The following is a 23,549-nucleotide window of genomic DNA, read 5'->3' as shown; positions in this document are numbered from 1 at the left end:
AGTAGACCCACAACAAGGAGTCCTAGGGGATCGGGTAGTAAACATTTTAAAAGAAAATTAAATGCACTAATGTGGCTTTTTTGTGCAAAACACAATCCTTTCGTAAAGTAAGAGAGATGGAAAGTGTCCGATCGAAAATTTAACAGTTTTCGCTGGAACCAATTTTCCAGTATAAGGATCTAAAGTGAAGTGAAGTGGCTTTTTGAATCAATCAAAATAATTACTTTAAAACCTTTATTTGCATTTTTATGGAGATTTTATTTCTCTATTATTAAGAAGCTGTAGGGATTTTAATCTCAATGAAATTTTTTCAGTTTAACACCATCTAAATTATTGATTAAAAGATACTGCAAGTAATTATTTTATTATTGTTTATTTCTTTTCATACATAGTACATACATTATTTATTTGTTTTTGTTTTGCATATCTCTCTGTACGTTTTAAAAACTAATTTAAATATTTATGGACTGTTACTTGCGAGAACGCCTCAAATATATAAAGGGAAAGCTGTTGATCTTTATTTCGCTGATCCCTAATAGAGAGACGTTCGATTTTGTATTATAATTATATAGTGTAAAGCTAAAATTTACAAGTTAAACTAACTACTCGATATTTTTTCCGATAATCATTCAATTGTTTTGTTTTTAAGGCCAATTTTGGGTTTTGCTTGGAGTTTCTCCGTCTCACTCTCTCTCTATATATATACACACACATAAAATTTTTTTTATTTATATTGATATTGTTTAAAGACTTACTTAACCCCTACATACAACATGGCGGCCAATTTATGTATATGTTTTTTTTTCTTTCGCTTCTATAATTTGTTTATATTTTGCTTTCATTATTTTTACTGACACTGAGTTAAAGTTTTGTTCCTCCTCTTTTCACTTTTAAATATGTACAAGAAAATGTATTTTTCGTTTGTTTTAACTAGTTTTGGGCGAGTTTTGCTTTTAAGGCCAATTACAGATCTGGTGAAGAAAAAGATATATTTATTTTTAAGGACTTAAAATTGGGATATTCTTTTTGGCAAACTTACTCATTGTTTCTTGTTGGATCTCTACTTTATATGAGGGATTATCGTAGGCCGCATCACTTTTGCGTGGCGGTGTTATAGATGCCGTTTGATGAACACGTCTCCGGGTGATAATTAACAATAAGGCCAAGGTGGACATAATGGCCAAGGCAGCCACCACTGAGACCACAACCAGAGGACCATAATAATCGCCCACTGGTTGATCCGTGCCGGCAGTGAGAAGTTTGCCTACAAAAAGAAAAACAAAAGTTCAATGACTTAAAAGTTGTTCCAAGGATTGAAAACACCAAATAATAATTTCGACTTGACTAAATTACCAAACATCTTAAAGCCCAAACAAATCCTTTCAAAAATTAGCAAGACTTGAAATTACATATAAGATAAATTCTATCTTTCATATCAATTATTCTAATCACTCACCAGTTTTTCCTGGTGTCGCTGGACCTCCCGGCTTGGTAATGAAATTAACTACATTACTCTTCTTTGTGTTGCCATTGGTGAGATACATTTCCAACCAGAGGCGATATTTGGTGCCCGGTTTCAGATCCATTATCAGCGTGCCGGTGGTGCTGTCTCTCTTGGCTACCTTGAATACACTGGAATCCTCTTTGCCAGCATCACTCTGATAGATAGCCCGATAGATGTGAACGAACTTGTCCTCCGGATAGGGTACACCATTCCATGAGATCTCAACGCTTTGTGTTTTCACTTTAGTCACATTCACGGTGACATCGAAGCCATAGACATCTACCTTGGGTGCTGTGCGCACTTTGATCATATGGCCAGCCCTCAATTCGGCGCCATGACCAGCAAATGGTATGTAATACAAGCCAATCTCATATGCCGTATCCGGCTGCAAGTTCTGTATGGTATAGCTGGTCAGAGTGCGGTGTATCAGCGGGGAAGAGGAATAGATCATGCCAGTTAGTTCCTTGTAACGCAATTGAACTCCATCCACATATTCCATTTGCTCATCACCCAATTTCTTCCATGTCAATTGCAACCAAGTGGCATTTGTTTCGCTCACATTCAGTTCAGGATCCTCAACGGTCTTGAATATATCCTGGAAATCGGGTCTATAGTCCGATATCTGTGGTGGCGGTGTGATTGTACGTTCTGCTGGCATTTTCACAGTAAAAACGCTGCTCGTTGGCTGGGAATTCAAATCGCGTAAGATTAAAGTTATTTTCACTTTGTATAAAGAATTCGGTTCCAGTCCTGGTAAATCGAATTCCATTTGTGAGGTGGCTATAAGATCTTCCGGCGGGGCAAAGATCTGTTGATCCCAGTTGGATGTATCGTTACCAGGACCATTTGTATAACGCAACTCAACACGTCCATGCAAATTCACATAGACCTGAGGTACAGTGAACACAATGCGTATGGTACGCGGATCGATTGCCTCCAGAGTATGCACTTCGATATCGGGTTGCAAGTTGTTCAAGCCTAAAAACGAATCGAATCGAATTTAATATTAGAATCTTATATAATGAAATCAAAAAAAAGATAAGCAATATTTCATATTTAGTTCCAGAACTAAGTACAAAGAAAAAGGGAAGAGGTATCAATCGATTTTGTCTTTTGGAATGTTCTTTTGATACCCTTGCAGAAGGTATAATCCAAGAGGATAGGAATCCATCTGGCACTATCCTCTCAGTTTTTTAAGACATGGATACAAAACTATATATTTAATCATTATTTTTATGTATGCCGGGCATTTTTCAGAATTGGATGGATCGGATAACTTTATTTATAGAAAAAGGCGGTAAAATGAAAATCGTTTGAAAGAGACAGTTGTGATTTCTTCTTGTGGTATAAATGAGAGAGATATTGCCGACAAAATAGATTTCTAATCTGATTTGATTGCTATATGTAGAAGTATTGTAGATCAAATTCGACTCAGCCGAAGTTAATTTATGTGTTTAGAACTAAATGTATTGCTTATCTCGTAACTGTCTTAAATTAAGATTATTAGTAGATTTAGATATAAAAGTATTTTTAGGAATTGTTATCAAATTTGGGTTTTTTGAAAAGCATGATAAAGCGTAAATGATAAATGATATTGACTTTTGTGGGTTGTATGTGGATGTGGATGATAGTGTCTCAATGTTTTTCTTTTTCTTGTTGTTGTTGTATTGTGGGTGTATTTCTTGTTGTTGGTCACAGTTAGTACAGTAAACCCTGTCACAGTGTTCTGAATTGTGGTTGTTGTAGAGAATAACAGAGATATCTAAAGTCAACTACGAAACATATATTGTAATTTATTTTCAACCTGATTGCTGTTTGGGTAGTTTATCCTGATTCTGACTTTGATGGAGACTATGCTCACTGGCCTGAGTGGATAGCCCAGATGTGGTGCTGGAACTGGGCGGTACTGTTAGCTGATGTTGCTGTTGCTGCTGCTGCTGCTGCTGATGATGTTGATGTTGATGTTGATGCGTTGCCGGTGGCACACCCAAACCAGGTATAACTGGATAACTCTCATAGGCCACTGGTTGGCCGTCGACAATTGCAATGCCATGAGCTGGCGGCGGTGGAGGCAATCCACTATGAACTATGGGTACATAGTGACCAGGATGTTGTTGTTGTTGTTGCTGCTGCTGTTGTGATGTCGGCGGAGGTGGTGGCTGTCCGCCTGGAACACTTTGTTGCAAATGTTGTAGAATCTGCTCAATCCTGACATGCGGCTGCAGATTATGATTATCCTTTTGACCCGATAGAACTGGTCCAGGACCTGGTCGTGCTGGTTGTTCGGCTCCCAAAATGTTAAACAAATCCGATTGACTAGTTGGCGCTGGCGGTGGCTTTCCCTGAGGTATGCCATTGGGGTTTATATCATAGGGTTCATAAGGATTGTAACCATCATAGGCTGGCTTCACTGGGTTATAAAAGCCATAAGGGCCAAGATGTTGCTGCTGCTGCTGCTGCTGATGCTGTTGCTGTTGCAGCTGATGTTGCTGATAGTCATTGTAATTGTGTCCACCCAATTGCAAGGGCACAAAGCCACCATGAGGTGGCAATGGAGCACCATTATCCTCATGCTGATCCTCATGAACATCGTATTTAATATCATTCTGTTGTTGTTGTTGCTGTTGTTGTTGTGCCTTTTTGTGAGGTTTCTCAAAGATTCCGCTGCTGCTGCCAATTTTTGGTGGCTTGCCATCCAGAGTGGGATAGAAGGCGCCAGTTGAAGGTTTCTTCTCATATTCCGATGGTTTTGGCATTTTGCTAGTTGCAGTCGTCATGGTTGCTGTTGTAGTTGTTGTTGCTGTCGCTGTCGTTGGTGTTTTTGTTGTTGTTGTTTCTGTTATCGGTTGCATGTTGAATGGTTTTTTTTTTTTTTGTTTGATTATTTACAAATGCATAGCGTGAATATTGTATTTTATTTGATGAGCGTAGAAATTAAATATATAAAAAAAAAAACAAATAAAGTAAAAACAAAATATTTAATAGCATGTCAGCGCCAGTCAGCAGAAAAAACAGAGTGAGACAAGATAAGAGTAAAAGTAAGAGTAAACGGCTCAGAAAGATAAATTGCAAAAGCGCAAGAAAATGATGATTAATAATAAAAAGAATCATAAAACAAATTAGAAAACGATACTGCATTCACATAGATGAGGTGATACAATGACGAATGAAAAATTATGTTTTTATAGGTGATGAAAATATAAAATATTCTAATAAGGGGAATTAAGGAATAAACTAAAAAGGCTACTAAACACTTTGCCAATATGATTTAAGAAACTCTTTTAAAACAATTCGAATAATATTTAAAATAATTATTTTTCAATATTCTAAACAAGCTTAAAATCATCTACTAACTCAAGAATTCTTGGTTAATTTTTTGTTTTAAGATTGAATATAAAATAATTAGTTTAACCAATTTAAGCCATCCTCAAAAGGGATATAAATTCCAAATTATCTAACATGCATCAATTTGGCTTAAAGATTCAAACCCAATTCATTTAGTTTATGTTAATCAAAATTTTGTTGTAATCTTGGCTCTGCCCATGCTGAGACCCTGAGAATGGTAGCCCAATTAACGTTATTCCTTTTACCATATTTACCATTGTTTTGTGTCTCAGTATGGTGTTCCTCTGGTTCGTGCTCATCGTGGCCGGCAGCACCAATTTTGGGTATGAGCGGAGCACAAGCCCAATGCTTGCAGCACTCATCATCGGGTATGGGCAATAGACGAGCCAGCGATGGTTCGCAGGGCAAATCCGATGGTGGTAACGCCAAAACCGGGGGACAAGCCGGACGACACTCGACCTTACCATTATCACAGAAGCAATTCTGATCACAACCTTAAAGGAGATATAATGTTTTGTGGAGTGAAAGTGATGACTTGGCATGACAATGGTTCGACTGATTCATGTGTCCTCTCTCCTCTTACCTGTCAGATTGGCTGGTATGGGTGACCAATTCTCAAATTCCATGCCCTGATAGGTGCAGGTGCCATTGTCGACACAACGCATGCTCTCGGGACAGCAATGGGGCGGACTGGGCACAAAGTTAGCGGGCACCGTTTCCCATTTGATGCAATGTGGATTCAAGACATCGAGACCGAAATTAGAGGGACATTCCACTTTGGCACAATGGATGCCTCGTTCATTGCAGATGCACAGCTGTTCGCAGCCATCATTGAACTGTTGACCCACTTCATAGGTAGCGCCCTTAAAGGAGCAGGTTGGCTCTGCATGTGCGGAACCTGCATCACGGGCCTGCTCTTGTAGATTAAATAGCAAATGCTGCTGATCATCCAGGCCATTTTGTTGCCCATGCTGCTGTTCATGATCATCCAGGGTGACATCACACAACTCCAATTGACAACACACATCTTTGGGATCCTTGACATAGACACACTTATCGGCACGCGTATGATTTTTCTCCGGACATCTGGGACGGCAGTTCATCTTGCCAGCTTCTTCGCAATGACAGATCTCCTCACAGCCAATCTCAAGACGTTCGCGGAATTTATAGGTTTCACCCTGATAATGGCAATCATTGGGTTTTGGCTTGGGTGTGGCTGGATGTGGATGCAATGAATATGCATGTCATTTGAATGTGTGTGTGTGTGTGTGTTTGTTTGCATGTCATTTATGTATGGAAATTGCAGGCGATTTATGGAATGCATAACGAGAACAACATAGAAAAGCGTTAAAGCAAAAGCATCCATAAAACTACAAGCTCTCTAATCTCATCTCCCGTCCTATAATTAGAGTCTAAGTCCTACCTTCAGTATCAGTTGTTTCATTGGCATTTACTATGCCAGCTTCCTGTACTGTTGTGGTTAATGTTGGTTCTAGCAATGGCTCATTGCATTCCATTAGGCGACAACACTCGTCTTCATCCACTATGCGTTCCTGGCAATTCGGATTGGCCATACTGCGTTGACTGCCCTTGGGATAGCTGAGACCCTTGCAGCGTGGCTCACAAATCCATTCGCCACGATTGCAGGTGCAACGTTCATCACAATCGCGATCCATATTCTCGCCATGCTGAAAAGAAACGAAGCCCAAGAAAGGAGAAATAAATAAATGATTTGTATATAAAATTTAGTAGCAACTTTCCCTTTACTCAATTCCTTACATTTCACCCATCATCATAATCATTTGCTAAAGTTAACTCAAATTGCCAATTGTCAGATAATGAGAAAATATTTTCGACCCAGTGTGCTAGTTTTGTCATTCTTCATTCACGACAAGCGAGCTACAAATATTTGTGTACTTTGTGTGAGAAATTGCGAATTGAAGTTATTTGCACAGTAAATTACGTCAATTCGGTGAGTGAACAACTAAGAGTTGGAGTGGAGAGGCCTCATCAATCATTTCGCATTGGCTTGGTAATGATTTCCTGCTTTGGAGAGCGACGAGTGCTCCAATAACCAAATATGTCAAAGCGCCGATGTTAAACTGGCTTATTCAAGTACCACCCACACAAGATAGCCACAATCATGGGGCTTTTGTTTTTCCATTTTGCAGTCTTTTGTTCATTTCGGTTCTTTTGTTAATTAAAAAAAATCTTTGTATAAGTTTAGTCTTTTAACGCCCCTCGTTTATGTAAATTGTCTGTTCTCTGAGGCCTAGACTTCTTAATGAGGTCATTTCTTGAGAACATTTCGGTAAGTGTCGTAAAAAAAACAAAAAACTGGGAAACTGTGCTCAGTGGCCATTACGCCGCCCACCTTAACACATTATCTTACTTTAAATTGACCATAAACTGAACACTTTTCATTCTTTTTTTGAGACCATTTGGCTGCTCACTTGAACAAAAAAACATTTGCGGCATGCGGGTTGGCATGTTGCACGTGGCTTGCCGTCAATCGATTGCAATTTATAAATAAAAAATAACTGGGAAATCGGGAACGGGACGCCAAAAAGAGGCAACAGGAGGGTGGACTGGGGTAGACAACAATTCATTAAAAGTGAAAGCAAAACATTATTTCATATCGACAGCAAAAACCGCAAACTAAACCCCCCCTCTCAACGATTATGAAAACCGATGCAAAAAAATATTAATAAAATTATATTCCAATTGACAACAACGAAGAAGTGAATACTCTTTGAAATAGACATTCAAATAGATACTTTAACCCAATCGATGCTCAATTTAAATTAGCATTTGCAGCGGAAAGGTTTTTTTCTAATGAACTTTTATCTTAAGGTAGTAAAACTAACTTAATTATATAAAGATAAAAAAACAAAAACAAAAAGCTGGCAAATCATACCACTAACAATAAAGAGGTCGCAAAAATCGACATTTTCAAAAAAAATAAATAAGTTTAAAAAACTATAAATACAGATTTCAAAACTTTTTGGTGTGTCTAAAATTTGCCGTTCGAGAAGTCAAATGAAACGCCAAAAATGGTTTAAAAATGTGTAAATGACCGACTTAATTATTTATTAAAAGTTTAAAAAAGTTTCAAAAACAATAAGGACTATATATCTATAAGATTTATCCTCAGCAATTGCCAACATCTTGCACTAACATCTCGTATAGCTTACATAGCTTAAACTTGCAAGGGTATTAGAAAATGAAAAGAAAACGGCAAGTTGTATGTATAATTAAAACAAAATCAACACCCGATCAAGACCAGCACACACACAAACGCAGCAGCAACGGAGCTAGGCAACAATTGGAGCTCTGCTAAGACAATATGGGTTGGTCAGTTAGTCAGTCGGTCAGTGAATTTGTGAGTAAGTCCCAGCTGCAACTGCATGGCAGGGAGTTGAATGTTGGGAGGGAGGCATTCCTTAGTGTCTACTGTGCAATGACTGGGCGCCATTTCGTGCCTCCACTTGTGGTTTACTTTTTTTTTCTCTTTTTTTTGTTTGGTTTTTGGTGCAATGTTTGATGAACACGTCATGGTTGGGCAGACAATTGGACAGACCTACCCAAGAGGCGTGTAGCAATTTATTAATTAGATGAAATATTCGTATTGCATTCCCCAGGTTGGATAGTTCTTCTAATCATCAAATGTATTCTCATAATTGACAATGATTGCTGCATGCCTACAATGGATGTCAACATCAATCAGAGATCAGCAGCAATTTGTTGGGCATTTTTCTTGATTTTAAGGTGGGCAAATATTTGCATAATTGCTGCTCGATCGAGCAAATATGTTGACAGAGTTGGGAGTGAGAAAACAAAAAAAAATGATCGAAAAAGGCATTCAGGGAAATGCCTACCCAAAATATACATACACAACTGCATACAATATCTACATAGAGGCAGCTGTTGCCACAACGCTTCAGTTTGGGTTGACCGGTTTGGCTTTATAGGCAATCCGGACCCGGGGAAGTGGGGACAAACGTTATGCAATCCAAGTGACGACAAGGCAAATTGGAGTTGAAGTTGTGTGCCAGGAAGTGCAAGCTGATTATTAATTTTTTTTTGGGTAGGCAGATGCAAACAAGTAAATAAAAAGGAACTTTCTCTACAAACTGCATAAATAATCAAATAAAAGGCTTTCTTGAGTTCAAACCAACTAAGCAAACATCTATGACTGATGATGTCTTCCAAAGAACTAAAGCTTATTTTATTAATTTTCATATTCATTCATTTCATATTCATATTCCAACTCTAAGTGGCTGTTATAGGGTGACACTTCAAGGAAGATTTCAAGCTTAAAGGTATAAATCTTTTTGCTATAAGCGCTATAATTTATTACAATACTTATTGTTGGTAAAAATATTGAAATATTTTTCTCAAAACAGTCAGCATTCTTGAATTCCTCAGACTGAGATATTTTTGACTGCTTTAAAATGGTCAACTTGGCAGTAAACTAAATACCCGAGGGCATTATTATCCTGGTCAGCTGTATGTAGCGCAGAGAAGAAAACGTTTTCGACCCCATAAATAATATATATTTTGTATTATCATGAAAGGTCAAGTCGATAAAGCCATGTCACTTTACAATTCTTCTCGCTTTCTTTTAAATACTGTCAAGCTTTTGCAAATTTGATAAAATTCTGGTCCAATTCAATGGTAACAAAGGTTTAGGCCTCAAGTAAAAATCATTTTTGGGACTCTTTTCAAAATTAATCTCATCTAAAGAGTTTTGAGAATACAGATATAGGAGAATTCAAAATAAGTAGGTCTATAAATTTTCTACATTTTCCTTCTTGCCCCTTATGTACATACCTTATAGGTCTTATCCTGGGCTTGACATTCGCGTTGCATGGTATCTCCACTGACAGTGACTTCAACAATTTTTGGCATTTCCGTTTCCGGTTGAGCGGTTGTCGTGGATGTTGTTGTGGATGTTGCAGTCGTGTTGCTGCTATCCTCATCCATGCTAACATCGCTGAGATCCATGAGAGCCTCGTGAGTGGTTGAATTGTGTAGCTGATGGAACAGCTCCACTGCATCTTCGTCGTCACTGCCACCCGCTGAACGTCCCTCACCAGCAAAAGCCACAAATGGTGATGGCTCCGTTGTGGTTGTGGTTGAGGTTGTAGTACTGCTGCTGGCCTCCTCCTGGTGTTGGTGTTGCTGTTGATGTTGTCCTTCAACAATGTTAATCACTGGACCTGATTCGCTGTCTGGCACATTGGTGGTAGCTGCTTCTTCTTCGGCCTGCTCATTCATATGCATGGCACGTGCTCTCGATGTGGTTGTTGTTGTTGTTGTTGTTATGGTATCTGGCTCGGCTGTAGCCTTATTCTCCAGGCTAACAACAATACCCGACTCACTGGTTGTGGTTGTTGTTGTTGCGCTTGTTGTCGATGTTAGTGACTCTTCAGTGGTGCTTGAAAGCATTTGATAATCTTCATGTTCGGCCAGGCGATCATGATTCTCGGACAGTATATGAACATGATACGGATCTTCTTCATGCTCACTTTGAATGGGCGATTCCGTCGTCGATGTTGGAGTGCTTGCTGTTGCTGTAGTGCTTGTTGCTGCTTCTGCTGCTGCTGCTGTTGTCTTTTCACTTTCCTTTTCATTAACTGAACTTGATTCTGTCTCAGTCTCATCGGAATTGTTGGCCGTTATAAGCGTGGCCGGATGTCGAAAATTATTCAAATCCTTGACATCATCATCATTTTCATTGGAGATTTGATTCAACAGCAGCTCATTCTGTTGCTGTTGCTCCTCGTGTTGTTGATGTTCAGTGGTGCTGCTGCCCTCTGCATGGTCATCTCTTAGAGGTATATGCTGTATATGTGATGCATCTGCTGCTTGTGGCTGCTGCGAGGTGGACTCTTCATTATCAAGTCTGGGTGTTGTTGTGGGCTCAGTGGAGGTAATTGGTTCAATGCTTGTTGACCGTAAAGTGGTTTCCTCTTGGGCAATCGATGATGAAGACGATAACGATGGTGGCAATGTTGTGTTTATTTCTGTAAAGAGATTAAAGTTATTGGAATGTTAAAAATGGTAACTCTTTTGATGGGAACTCTTAATTATATAATAGAAATCCACCTTTAAGCAACTAGAAGATTGATCCATTGGAAAGAATTACACTGAACTTATTTCGATAATAATTTCAAACAAAAACCACATGCGGAAGGGATTCTGAATCAAAATTTTTAAGGCAACCCGCATCATTATGTCATATTTTTAATAATCAATGATGGATTTTGAATGGAAATGTGACGTGAAACCCAAACAATTGTTATAAATTAATGATCGATGGATTCTCTTAGAAATCATTTAAAAGATTTTGATCTAAATCATGACAATTGCCAGCTTCTGACAGAAACTATGAATTAGTCGTCTCTAGGGCCAAGTAGTTCTTCTTTTTTTTTATGTGTGTGAAGACATACCCAACACGAAAAGGTTCCTCAACTAAAAGTCATCATGTTATTTATGACATCAGTCCGACTATATAAATGTAATTATATAACACTAAGGAAAAAAAACAACGACGAAACTAAGAGGAACACGAAACAAGAAGAACAACAACAAAAACTCTGTAGTCTTTTGGACCCTACCTAAAAGCTCTTTACAAGTTCAAAAATGGTAGAAAGAAGAAGAGAACAAAATGTTATATAAAAAAAAAAAAACAAAACCGACGCGGTCTGGACTGAGCCCGGCGGCATCTATGTATGTATGTATGTATGCGTGTGTCTCGATATATAGTATATATATGTATATATTTCCAAGAACAGTTTCTGCTGGTGATTCAGCAGCATCAGCAGCTTAATGAATACCTTGCAGATTTTGAGGAATTGATGCTGTAGCCACAAAGAAAATAAGAAAACAAAACCCAAAAAAAATAACCAACTCACAAAAATTACGTTTCAATGATGGCATAGCTGATGCGAATTGCGAATGTTGATGAGACGCGTGAGATATTTTCAATACGATTAGTGTTATTTCCGCTAGAATTGCGTAAAGAAACAACAGCAAACCAAAAATGTTGTGAATCTCTGCAGTTACCGTAAATCTAGGCCAGCTCGTAAGAAGAAGAATGAGTTTATTTACCTCACAAGTATGAGTCAATAACTATTAGTATCTACATTTTATCCATTACTTAAAATTTGTGTTACTTCACTTTTTATTTTAACTAAAGAAATCATCTATAAGGCATTATAATTTAGATCAAATAATTGCTTTATATTGGTGGCCTTAAAAGTTTATGAGCAGCATTGAAATAAGAAACACAATAACAATTTAACAACAGACATATAAACCTAAATACTATAATTTCACACATAATAGTCATAATATTTTGTCATACTTTTGTGAAAGAAATCACGTCCTCTTGCCGATCTGTTTAGATCTTCTTCTAAACTTTTAAATATCTCGGATTAAGATCAGTCAACTATATCTAGAGAGAGTAAGCTTTGCGGCTTGAGAACTGTCATTTTTGGCATACCATTTGAATTTTATACGAAGTTATATGCATAAATAAGAAATGGAGAACGTAAATTCCATGCAAGAACTTATTACCATAACTGTCCATAACAAAGACATCCGGTTAGGAGGTCTGCAACGCTTGGCAGCTTGTCAATTCTAAACACATCATTTATGGATCCGTCTCCACCTCAGCACCGACATCTACACCCACACCGTACTCCGCAAACTCTTTGGGGGTTTGAGTTTTTCATCATTTAAGCCGCAAAACGTGCGGTGACTGAGAAAAACCGCAAATGAGCAAATGAAAAAACAAATTTGTGTCGATTTTTTCACGTAGTTTTCCATTTTCCGTTGCCTAGTATATCTGTCTATGTATATCATAATGTTAAGTATATTACAAGTTCGTTGTCTAAGTCTTTTGTTTTTAAAGAGACTTCAATTACAGTTAGTTAGTTAAAGCTCTACCAATATACGTAGCTATATCTATCTATATATAATTAACATTCCCTAGCATTACCTTTTGCACTCAACACGACGAATGCGACGAGTGAAAAATGAAAATCAATGACAGTAAAAAGACAAATTGTGCGCCAAGCAAAAACAGACAAAACAAAAGGAAACCAACTGGCTTTAAGCCTTTTTCTACGCGACGTCTAGGGGACTCCTTTTAGTCAGTGTTGGAGTTTGGAGTTGGAGGTTTATAAACGGCTAACCGTGACAACAACAACAACAACAGCAGCAACAATAACAACTGCAGCCGAAGCTGCAGGCAGCATAACGAACTGAAATTCAAGGTTCATGTCAGTAACCCTAAACAAAAACGAACAAAGAGACCACAAACAAAAAAAAAAAAAATACCAAAGTTCTGGTCTGGGACAACAACAATAAAAGCAAAGAGTAAAAACATAAAACACATACACATACACATAAGTAAGCACATATAGAGAAGTTGGCTAACGAACTTAGGCGATCTCCTTCTTTTTTTCTACTTTTTTTTAGCGCTAAATTGGCGTACGTTGGCATAGGAACATGGGCATCCTCAAGAGGATTGCTCGGTTGAACAGTATTAAAAATAAATTTTTAAGTACACTTCATAACTTTATAGATTAACCAGAGTATTAAGCTCCATGTCATAAAGTGCAGGAGTACAAAAATATTTGCCCTTAGCCGAAAAAGTTTGCTAACTAAATAGACTTTCCTAATCAAGAACACATAAAAATTTCTTAAAATTTAACTAAAATTGTGTCATAAATCTCTTCATTGGAGCAACTTTTAGTATGATGATATAATATAGTAGAACTATTTCCGGCTACGCCCCTGATGGTATATGGCTGACTCTGATGCTGACTACAGAAAGGCAACAACAAGTACCCAGAACTCTGTATCCAGTACCCAGACTAGGGTTTGCTTTTATGCTTATTATCAGGCATGCATGACAGTCAACCGCCCTCCGCCCTTCCGCAGCCGGGACAACCAGCCCGCCGTCTCAGTCTAGACCTAGACTCTTGACTTGTCTTGAACGGACACAGACTTGGTAAATGCCGGTCCCCATGGGGTAGCATTTTATGTGAAGAGGCTCGTCAAGTTGCATGCCTGCTGCTTGCGGGTGTTTCTTCATTCTGTTGACTGTTGGCTTGGCATGAGTCAGAGAGAGATCCATATGGACGTTGTATAGGAAAAAAGAACCAACCAACCAATGCTGCTTCAATGGCAATGATGGAGTGTGCAAAAGTTAATGAAAATTGCAGTTGAGGGGAGCAGTTGAAAATTAAGTACATAATGAAGAGCAAAGATCCGAAAGTGTAGCCTCCCAAAAAGAAAAACTAAAAACAGACAACCTGAAAACATTTTAACTTTGACTTTTTTTAAATTTACATATCATGTCACACAAATTTCATTAACAACAAATTTCTAACAATAAAACAAACACAATAGAAATGAACCTGGTGAGCAACTTTAAAGTTTAATTAAATCAAAATCAACCAAAATGAAAACACAAAAAAAAAAAAGAAACCAAAAATTAACACTCTCCTAAACCAAAAAATTGCGTAATATTTGAAGTTTGAATCAAAAAAGTAAAACCGGATCACAGATGACTGCAGCGCATAAACAAATCGCATAATTATTTATTTTTTGTTTTCGAATTCATGCCACATACAAGCAGAGAAAGAAAGAGAGAGAGAGAGAGACAGACCCAACTGGCAGGTGGAGAGTCATGACCGTTACATTGCCCAAATTTGAAATTGGAAATGAAAATACATTTCGCTTGGCGACACTTTGTTTTTGGCGCATTACAAAACCCATCGAAATGATGGTTACCATAGGTAATGATCATTACGAGGCTTCCGGTTGACTGCATTGACAGACAAATACAACAGAGATATACATACAAACAGATATTTATATATACATATGTATGTTGGGCAGATACATTGTGGATGGCCTTGTTAGTGATTAAGAACAACAATGGAAATGTAAAATTTGTTTTCTTTTTAGTATCTGCGAAATTTATCATAATTACATATATCCACAGCCATTATTTGCCTTTAAGCTTCAAACATTTAAGTAGTTTAGCGAATATCTTTATCAATTCATTTCTGCAAATAATCAAACAAAACTTATGTTAGATAAAATAATCTTGACGTCTTTTCTGTTTAACAAACTAGTTCAACTGGTTTAATTTTTAATAAAAAATATATATTAAATGATTGTTAAAAATTTCTAAAAATGAAACTCAAAGAGCTATAAACATTTATACATTGCATAACCTAGTGGGACTAAGAAACAAAATTTGATTTGGATTAAATTGAAATGAATTTAGAATATTCCTCTAACATAAGCTAACATTGATTCTAAATGATTTGACACTCAAAAAATAACTCTTTGTCTGAATTTTTGTTAACCTTTGGCAGGAATTAAGGCATCCATAGCCGATTCTTATTCTGATAACCTTCTTACTTAAAATCTTGTATAAATATATAAAAAAGAATGTAAAATATCAATCTAAAAAACCTTGAGTTGAAGGTCTGATATTAATTTTCTTATCTTGCATTGTAAATAAATAAAATTCGAGCATTAAGCTGGACCAAGATATACAAATAAATTTGTAATTACAATTTTTTTAGAGCATTTGTGGTCTATCGTTAGACAATAGCAAAAATGTAATGATCCATACATACATTAAAATTACGCTTGACAGGCGCCTCAGCTAAAAGAGTGACATTAATCTTAAAAGAACACTGCTCCGAAAAGAAACAGTCTACTTGTAGTTAATTGGAAAATGGAAAATGTACCTGGCTATCTGACAAATTGCATCCTAACAAACATGCCCATGAATGAATCTTAAACTTATGAGTTTTAATCTCAGGGAGTAACTTAGACCTTTAATATTAAGATTATCTAAATATTTAAGGATAATGTTTTGGAATTCGGGTAATGAATACGCCACCTAGCAAGTTATTTAAGAAATTTTAGGATTCAGCCTCCGTCTCTGCTCAAGACTCCAAAACGAGTAGCAAATAGCACTCAAGCTATTGGAGACATGTCAAGACAAGCTGCCACCACATTGGTAAACAGAGACCAAGAAAAAGAAACTTGTAACCAGTCTCAGATAACTGGCTACAACTTAATATATGATAATGCAGTAGTCTAAACTGGAGTTTAGTCCACTTGGGGTCAATAAATCTTAGGAATATATAAGATTTCGAACCAAAGGAAGTTCCACAGTATTAACAGCAGACTTTGCTAATGAATCCAGACTTGTAAAGGCCACAACAAATCTTTAACGCTAAAAGTAGTTGGTAATTTCAACAGCATGAAACGAAAAAAGAATGCCAAAGCTGCATATTTCAACTTATATCAAAAATTATTTAGATAAACCAAAGAGTTGTATCTTTGTATTTCTACATTTGGGTAAACTTTTAATTGCTAGATCACAAATATGTTTAGATCTTATGTTAGAAGGTGAGTCAGTTAGCCCCCAGTTGTGCCATTCAATTGACCTTCAAACGCACTTGCCACAACTGCACACACATACACACACATGAACCCCTCTCACATGCAAGAGTTGGAGTCATTTGGTTGTCTGGTTAGTTTTTTTTTCTCTATTCATTCAAAATGAAAACATTTGCAGCTCCAATTCGATTTCATGGCCGGCCAAACAGCAGCAACCGACAACAACAACAACGACAAAACAACTCTTCGAGCATTCACTTGTGCAAAATGAAAAGCAAGGTGTCATTGCATTGAGTTGAGATACATTTAACCAGACAAAGACATACATACATACATACGCCACACAGCTAAACTAATGGCAACAACTACCAATTGTAAAATATAAAGTTAAGTGCCTGTTTGTATGATTATTTTGATTGTCTTTGTCTTGGACGATGACACGCGCCTTGAGGCTTCAATTGGAAACATGTTTCTCTTTAGGATTAGATATCAAAAGCCGCTGACGATGCCAACACACGATGCCACCTTATGTCCCTCTTACAAACCTGACTGCATTTGCCTTTCTTTGTTATTTTCAAATATTTTCCCTCTATCTCATTTTTTTTTTCGTTAGCACATGAACTTTCGGGTTGAAAAAGGTCAAATGATGTCTCTACACGTTGCGTTTTTGCTTTATTATGGCTGTTGTTGTCGGCTTTTTTAATGGCGTTGAGGTATTTTGTTGCCTCTGGGTCATTTCTTACACACATTTTGTGTGCCATTAGCCTGAGAGTTGATATTAAAGGGCAGATAACAAAGCAGAGAAATAAAAACTAATTTTGGTTACAAAAAATCATCTACATAAGATCAATTTATGATAGAAAAGAGCATTAAGTTGACTTTTCAGTAGAGGCAAAGAGAAGACATTAACCTAAAATGGTAGGTGGCCTAGATTTTTTTTAAATTAAAGATATTATATTAGATATTGCATCAAATATGATTTAAAGCAATATTTTGTATATTTTCAAACAATTTTGATGGAAACCAAAATGAAATACATATATGTTTCCCAAACAGAAATTTAAAATTTAACTGAAAACTCATTGATTCAGAACTGTTTCAGGAAACCGAACTTGTAATTGTTATTAATTGATTTTTCCAACCTTTATAGGATCATTAAACTTTTACATACAAACATTAAATCAATATCTTATATATGCTAAATAAATTGTTTATAAATGATTCCATTTCTAAAATCGTAATCATTTAAAGCTCATTATGTAATATATAGTATTTCCTTTCTTTTTATATCCATTAACATTATCTATTAAAAAAATGTTCAAGTGTTCATTATTAGATTCATTAGCATACTCTTTCCGTATTTGGTTCTTCATTCTCTTGCTTTGCCAAGCATTCTGAGTAGCAATTTCCTGTTTTTCACTTTATCTTTTTCTGTGCTGGCCCGTTCAATGACACAGTTAATTACATAAACACCTAAATACATATTTAGATACACGCACACAAACTCACAGTTTCAGCAATTAAAATGCTTTAATTAGTTGCAGTTGCACATTGACTTTAAATTTTTTCCTGAGCTACATTTCTTTCTCACTGCACGCACACATTTCTATCCATAAAATTATCTAATGGAAGACTAGACCGGCCAGAAACAGAATGAGGCCTAATTTCGATCATAACAAGTTTTAATTTAAAGAGGTTCCTGACACAATTACAATTGAGCTCCTATTGCCTATTTTACGATCGGGTTTTCCCTGTCAAGAGAAAGTTGTCGTTAATAAGGAAAATGGTGAAAAAATCCCCACACAAAGTTCAAAGCCCAAATGTTTTATTGTATATTAGTTTGTGTTTTTTTTGGTGGACAAAAAACTTTAAATTTTGGGTGTTAACCGCACTTTCACGGATCACCCTGAGCCAATGTGTCAATGTGTACACAAACAGCCAAACTCCACACAAAAAAACATAATAATAGGAATCCCAACCTCCAATTAACAATAGTTTATGTTGTTGAGTTTGCTGAAAAGAGTTGTTGGTTGTTTGGCTTTTTTTTCATATATTTTTAAGCTACTTTTACTTATCGCAAGGTTCATTTTAACGGATCGCTAATCGTGCATGAACTTTGCGTAGCGAAAGGTGGGCGAAAATATACAACAAAATATCAAAATCCGGCTATTCCTCTCTCACACACACACACAAACACACAACAATGTCTATCATATGTTAGCGAAAAGAAATTTTATATACTTCGCGAATGATATGAGTGACTTTTAAGAAGGTTGTCTGCTATTGCTCAAGCTTTTTGAGCAATATTCTATTATTGGAAATAGTTGTTTAAAGAAAGTTTAATGATTCACTACTTTTCAAATTAAAGTGACATAAATGGAAATTTAGAATTCATAGCCAAAGGTAGCTGCTGTGATATATAAAATCCTATCAATTAATCAGCAGTTAAATTCAAAAAAATCGAGATCTATTGTACTTAAAGTAATCAAGAACTAACAATTTTTAAATTCTCTTACGAAATGAGAATGACTCAAACACTTCACCATACAAACTTTTTAAGAGCGAATAAAAATATACTTTCAATTTCATTTATCATTCAATTCTCACACACTTCTTAAAAAGAAACATCGGTTTATCCTTGAAACTCTGAGAAAACGCACAACAAAAGACTTAAGACACAAACTTGGCTGGCTGCCTGCCTGCGTGCCTGAGTTTTTCTGTAGAATTTCACATTTACTTATGCCTACACATGGCACCGCCTTACACACTCACACACACACACACCCAAATGCATGCACAGACATACATACATATATAGCAAAAGCAAACAAAACCAAAAAAAGATTTCACTCTCATGGGTGCGAAAACAAAAGACTTAAGCAACAAACTTGGATGCTTCTCATATGACTTATGTCTGACTAAGCTCAGTGTGTGAAAATAAAAATTAATATTTCTTATATAAATATATAAACATAAATGTAGGTGTATATTTTGATTAAATTTTGTATTCAATCATTTGTTATTTCATCTTCAATATTTAATCAACATGAAAAGATCCAATTTCCAAGTTTTCATCACGATTTCGTGCTTAAAGAAGTGTTTTCAAAAAAAATATATATATGTAAATTCAACAAGTCAGTTCAATAATTTTTTTTTTTTATTATGTTAACGTTTTCCTTGAAGAAAGTAACCAAAATATTTAATTGAGGTTGGCACGTTATTGAGTTTTACATTATTAACCACGAGACCTTCTTCTATTTATGTATGTATACCACTATAAAAATATATATACATATATATACTTGTATACTAAGTACATTTTGGCAAGCGTTTTTCATAACATTTAGGCCCTGACTTGCATTATTTAATTTTATTTCATTTTTTCTGCATTGCATTTAACGCTCTGCAAGGTCATAAATTAGTAAACAATTTTCTGGACATTTAACCAAAATAACAATACAAACAAAGCCGCAAACTAATTTTTTTTCTCCACATAATTGAAGTATTTGTATTTCACATTCAAGTCTAAATACTTAACTGCTATAATCTGACCATGGTCTGCAAAATATTTGCTTGCAATTTTCCAACTTATTAGTGTTTGTATGTGTGAGTGTGTGTTGCTGTTGTTGAGTTTTCTTTTGTACTTGATTTGCTAATTGTTTGGCTTTATTTTTGGTTTTCCCAACAACAACTAGTTTAGCAAGCCAACAAAAAATGTGTAGCTTTTTGCAATTTGCTAATTAGGTTTTTAGCGGGCAAATTTATTACAAACACCCTCTAACAAAGTAACTGGAAACTGTCTTAGGACAAACACAACGGAAAACAAACAAATTATTTCTATTTATAATTAAATTAAATTTAAATACAAGTTTGAAGTCTATTAAATACACAGAAGTTTGTAATAATTATCAAATCACTATCAACTTTTACTTAATAGTTCTGAAGTCAATATTATTACGATTTCTCTTCTATACCTTCTAGTGATATCTTACTTAATTTTTGAACCGGATTAACATTTTTTGAACTTGAAATTTTTGTTAACCAGTGTAATAGGTTTATTTATTTGATCTAATGACATTTAATCGCTGCACTTTCAGACTAGTTTTAGTTTTTGATTGAACCAAACCAATATAAGGCCAAACCAGTTAAACGACTGTCTAGTCCGGTCTAAAATTAGTCAATAAGTTTTATAAATTTATGGACGGATTATTCATTTTAATAATAAATGATATGCCCACATATCCGCTCAATTAGATGAATAGCTTAAATAGATTTAACAAATGAAATGCAACTCTTTCTCAAACACATTTCAAGGCGTCTTCAAATTAGTTTTATAGTGGGTGATGAATGATTAATTGCCAATTTTACGTCTTTTGTTTTTTTTATCAAAAACATTTTATACACCCAATTTTAATTAGCCCCCGTAAAAAGTGTTTTTATGTTGGTGTACAAAAATAAATTTGTACAATTCATAAACCGACAACAGAGACAGGTTGGAGCTATGAGTCACAACTAACTACAAGAAAGGGTTGGCTTCATTGTAATAGAATTACTGAAATTTTTTGTATAGAAGAAGCCAATTAAGCTTAAACATTATGCGACTTGCCCTTTAAGAGCAAAAATTCCCATTAATTTTTCAACTTCTTTTGTCTAGGATGCACTCCCGAGTCGACAGAATCGACGGCTCTGTGTGTGGCCCCCTTAAGGGTCTTTGTTTTATCGAGTCATCATCATACAATCGAAAACCACAATAGAAATAGCTTATAGTATTTTTAACGAGCTCTCAAAAACTAGTTCAAAACGTGAGGCATTTCCATGTACTGTCTGACATTAAAGCCCTAAAAAATTACATTCAAACTAATTATTTGCCTACAAAATAAATCAAAAAAGCCAACGATCCAGTTAATTAAACTGGTAACCTAGATTTCCGACATTTTCCAGTACCTTTCACTCTTTCTAATCTTAAAATAACATTCTATAAAAACCACTGAGGGCACGTGTTAAAATCAAATAAAATAATGCAAAGATATAATATGTATGTTGAGACTTTCTAAAGAAACTAAATTTTCTATTTTAGTTTTGGACACTAACACAAAACTTTTCTGTTCCTTAACTATGTGGAATCCTTTATTATCAAGCCCAAGAAAAAGGGAATCAATCGAGTGAATAAATCAAACCGTTCTAATTAAAGTAAAAGTTTCTGCTTTCCACTCAAAGGTTTGTCATAATAATGCCTAATTATGATGTATTTATGCTTCAATAAGTTTAAATTGGCAAAGCAAAAACAAAACATTTGGTTAGAAAATTGTTTGGTTTTCTCAAATTTTCACTTTGATTTCTACCGCGGATAATTAATGTAACAAAATAATTCAACAGGAAACTTCCATATTCTCTCTTATGTATGAATGATTAATCTAAAATAAATTTCTTTACTTTTTTCGTTTGCTCCATTTTAACAAATAATTATGGGGAGAAAATGTTCGAAAATGGTTGAAAAAAAAAGAAACGAAGGGCGGGCGTTAATTGGTAACTCAAAGAACGAAAATTTGATTATGGCCTCTAGTAAGAGAGGCCAACAGATAGAAGAAGAAAGATATTGGAATGGGTGGTGAAGGAGGAGAAGGCTGTGATATGCAAAGGGAAAGACAGAACAAGAGAGAGAGAGGAAATCGAGTAAAAGATTAAAGTGTCGGACGGAAAAGCGGTTCGTCTATAATCTTCGCTTTGGATTTTTATAACTCACCAGCTTTAGCCTCAACTTGGGTCTCATTCAATTTGTTGCTTGTTGTTGGTATTGTCGGTGTTGGTGTTGTTGTTTCTAGAACTGAAGTCGTTGAACTATCCACAGATGCCTCACTGCTCGTGCTGCTGCTGCTGCTGCTGCTTTGTTCTATGCCAATTGCTGCTGCTGCGGCTGCTGTTGTTGAGGTTGCTGTTGGCGCAGAGACTTCAGTCTCTTGTGTTGCTGCTGTTGTTGTATCCAATGTTGGATTGTTGGTTGTTGTAATGATGAGGGCCGCTCCATCATCCTCGCCTGCAGGCGCAGACCTGGCAAGATCAATTTGAATGCCAAACAGCAATAATCCACAGAGACCAACCAGCCAAAGTTGCCTTCCAAATATCGTCTTCGTCATTTCTGTTGCCTTTGAATGACCTCGAGCTTCTTTTCTTCTTCTACCGGCTTGCATGTTAGTTGCACAATAATTTATATATCCAAAATTTTCTCACACCTTTTTACACTTGTTTTTTTTTCTTAAATTCTCTCTAAAGTAAAAAAAGTACAAAATAAAGTACAACTTTTTTTGTTATGTTTTTTGGTTTACTAATTTGTTTAGGTTTCTTTTTCGTTTGGTTTTATATTTTGCGGTTTTTTCCTCCAGTTTTTGACATTTATTTTGTTGCCGTCGTTTTGGTGCCTGTCATTTATTTGTTAACCTAAATGCTGTCATTTCCTGTTGAAAGTTATGTTAAATAATGATTTTTGGTTTTCTTTTCTGAACTGGATATATTATCAGGTGCGGGACGTTTTGAATGAAAGTCGGCTAATCTCTTGATGGATGATTTGCCAAAATTTCATATGTGTGGGTAAAAGTTACAACAATTGGCAAAGTACAGAACGGGTTGACATATATATGTTGTCTACCTCAATAATCGTTAATTGATTGATGACTTACAAAATAACAATAAGACAATCGCTTTTAACATAACATAAGTTCACTCTAATTAACTTGGATTCCAAATAAATATTTTTGAAGTGGAAAAAACAATATTTAAGGTGACCCAAGTAATAGAAAACATAAATAAAAATTAAAAATTAAGTCTTAACCTACTTTTGAGTTTGTCAAAGAGTCAACGTCTTTAAGTTGTGTTTGCTAATTATAGTGTAAAAATATTAGCATTTTTTATTATGATTGCAAGCCAAACTAATTGAAAGATAATAAATAAAAAGTTCGTTGCCTAAGTTTTTTGTTTCAGAAATTTGTACCCAAAAATTACGTAAATTGTATTGCTTCCAATTGTCAAGCCAAATTTCTAGACTTTCTTTGTTTGAAATGCAACTTTACATCTAAAACATATTTTTCTCACAATTCTTAAAGATGTGAAAATGTGAACGAAAAAAAACCTAAGCTAATAAAACTGAAAAAATATGCTAGGCGGCGGCAGCAACTCAATGATCATGCAACAACACAAAAACAAAAAAAAAACAAACTTTAGACCCAAATTGCATTGGCTAAAATATTTGAACCGGTTGCGA

The 23,549-nt window shown here is 35.7% G+C and overlaps 1 protein-coding gene across 3 annotated transcripts; it reads right to left on the bottom strand.

The window, feature by feature from the left end:
* Positions 1 to 417: 417 nt before the first annotated feature.
* On the bottom strand, positions 418 to 22,558 carry LOC6650335 (putative epidermal cell surface receptor). Of its 3 annotated transcripts, XM_023180278.2 has the most exons (9): positions 22,038 to 22,558; positions 9,683 to 10,878; positions 6,273 to 6,537; positions 5,433 to 6,065; positions 5,142 to 5,343; positions 3,309 to 4,345; positions 1,457 to 2,482; positions 1,040 to 1,264; positions 418 to 971 (listed from the first exon to the last, which is right to left on the bottom strand). In XM_023180278.2, the coding sequence occupies exons 1-9, from the start codon at positions 22,480 to 22,482 to the stop codon at positions 964 to 966; spliced, it is 5,037 nt and encodes a 1,678-aa protein (XP_023036046.1). In that variant the 5' UTR covers positions 22,483 to 22,558; the 3' UTR covers positions 418 to 963. The 3 variants fall into 3 exon arrangements, with proteins under 3 accessions (XP_023036046.1, XP_023036044.1, XP_023036045.1); XM_023180276.2 differs by lacking the exon at positions 3,309 to 4,345 and having other exon boundaries at positions 5,104 to 5,343; XM_023180277.2 differs by lacking the exons at positions 3,309 to 4,345; positions 5,142 to 5,343; positions 5,433 to 6,065.
* Positions 22,559 to 23,549: the final 991 nt, after the last annotated feature.

This window comes from Drosophila willistoni, chromosome 3R (genome assembly GCF_018902025.1).
Source record: "Drosophila willistoni isolate 14030-0811.24 chromosome 3R, UCI_dwil_1.1, whole genome shotgun sequence".
NCBI lineage: Eukaryota > Metazoa > Arthropoda > Insecta > Diptera > Drosophilidae > Drosophila > Drosophila willistoni.
This window is presented reverse-complemented; position numbering and strand designations above follow the sequence as displayed.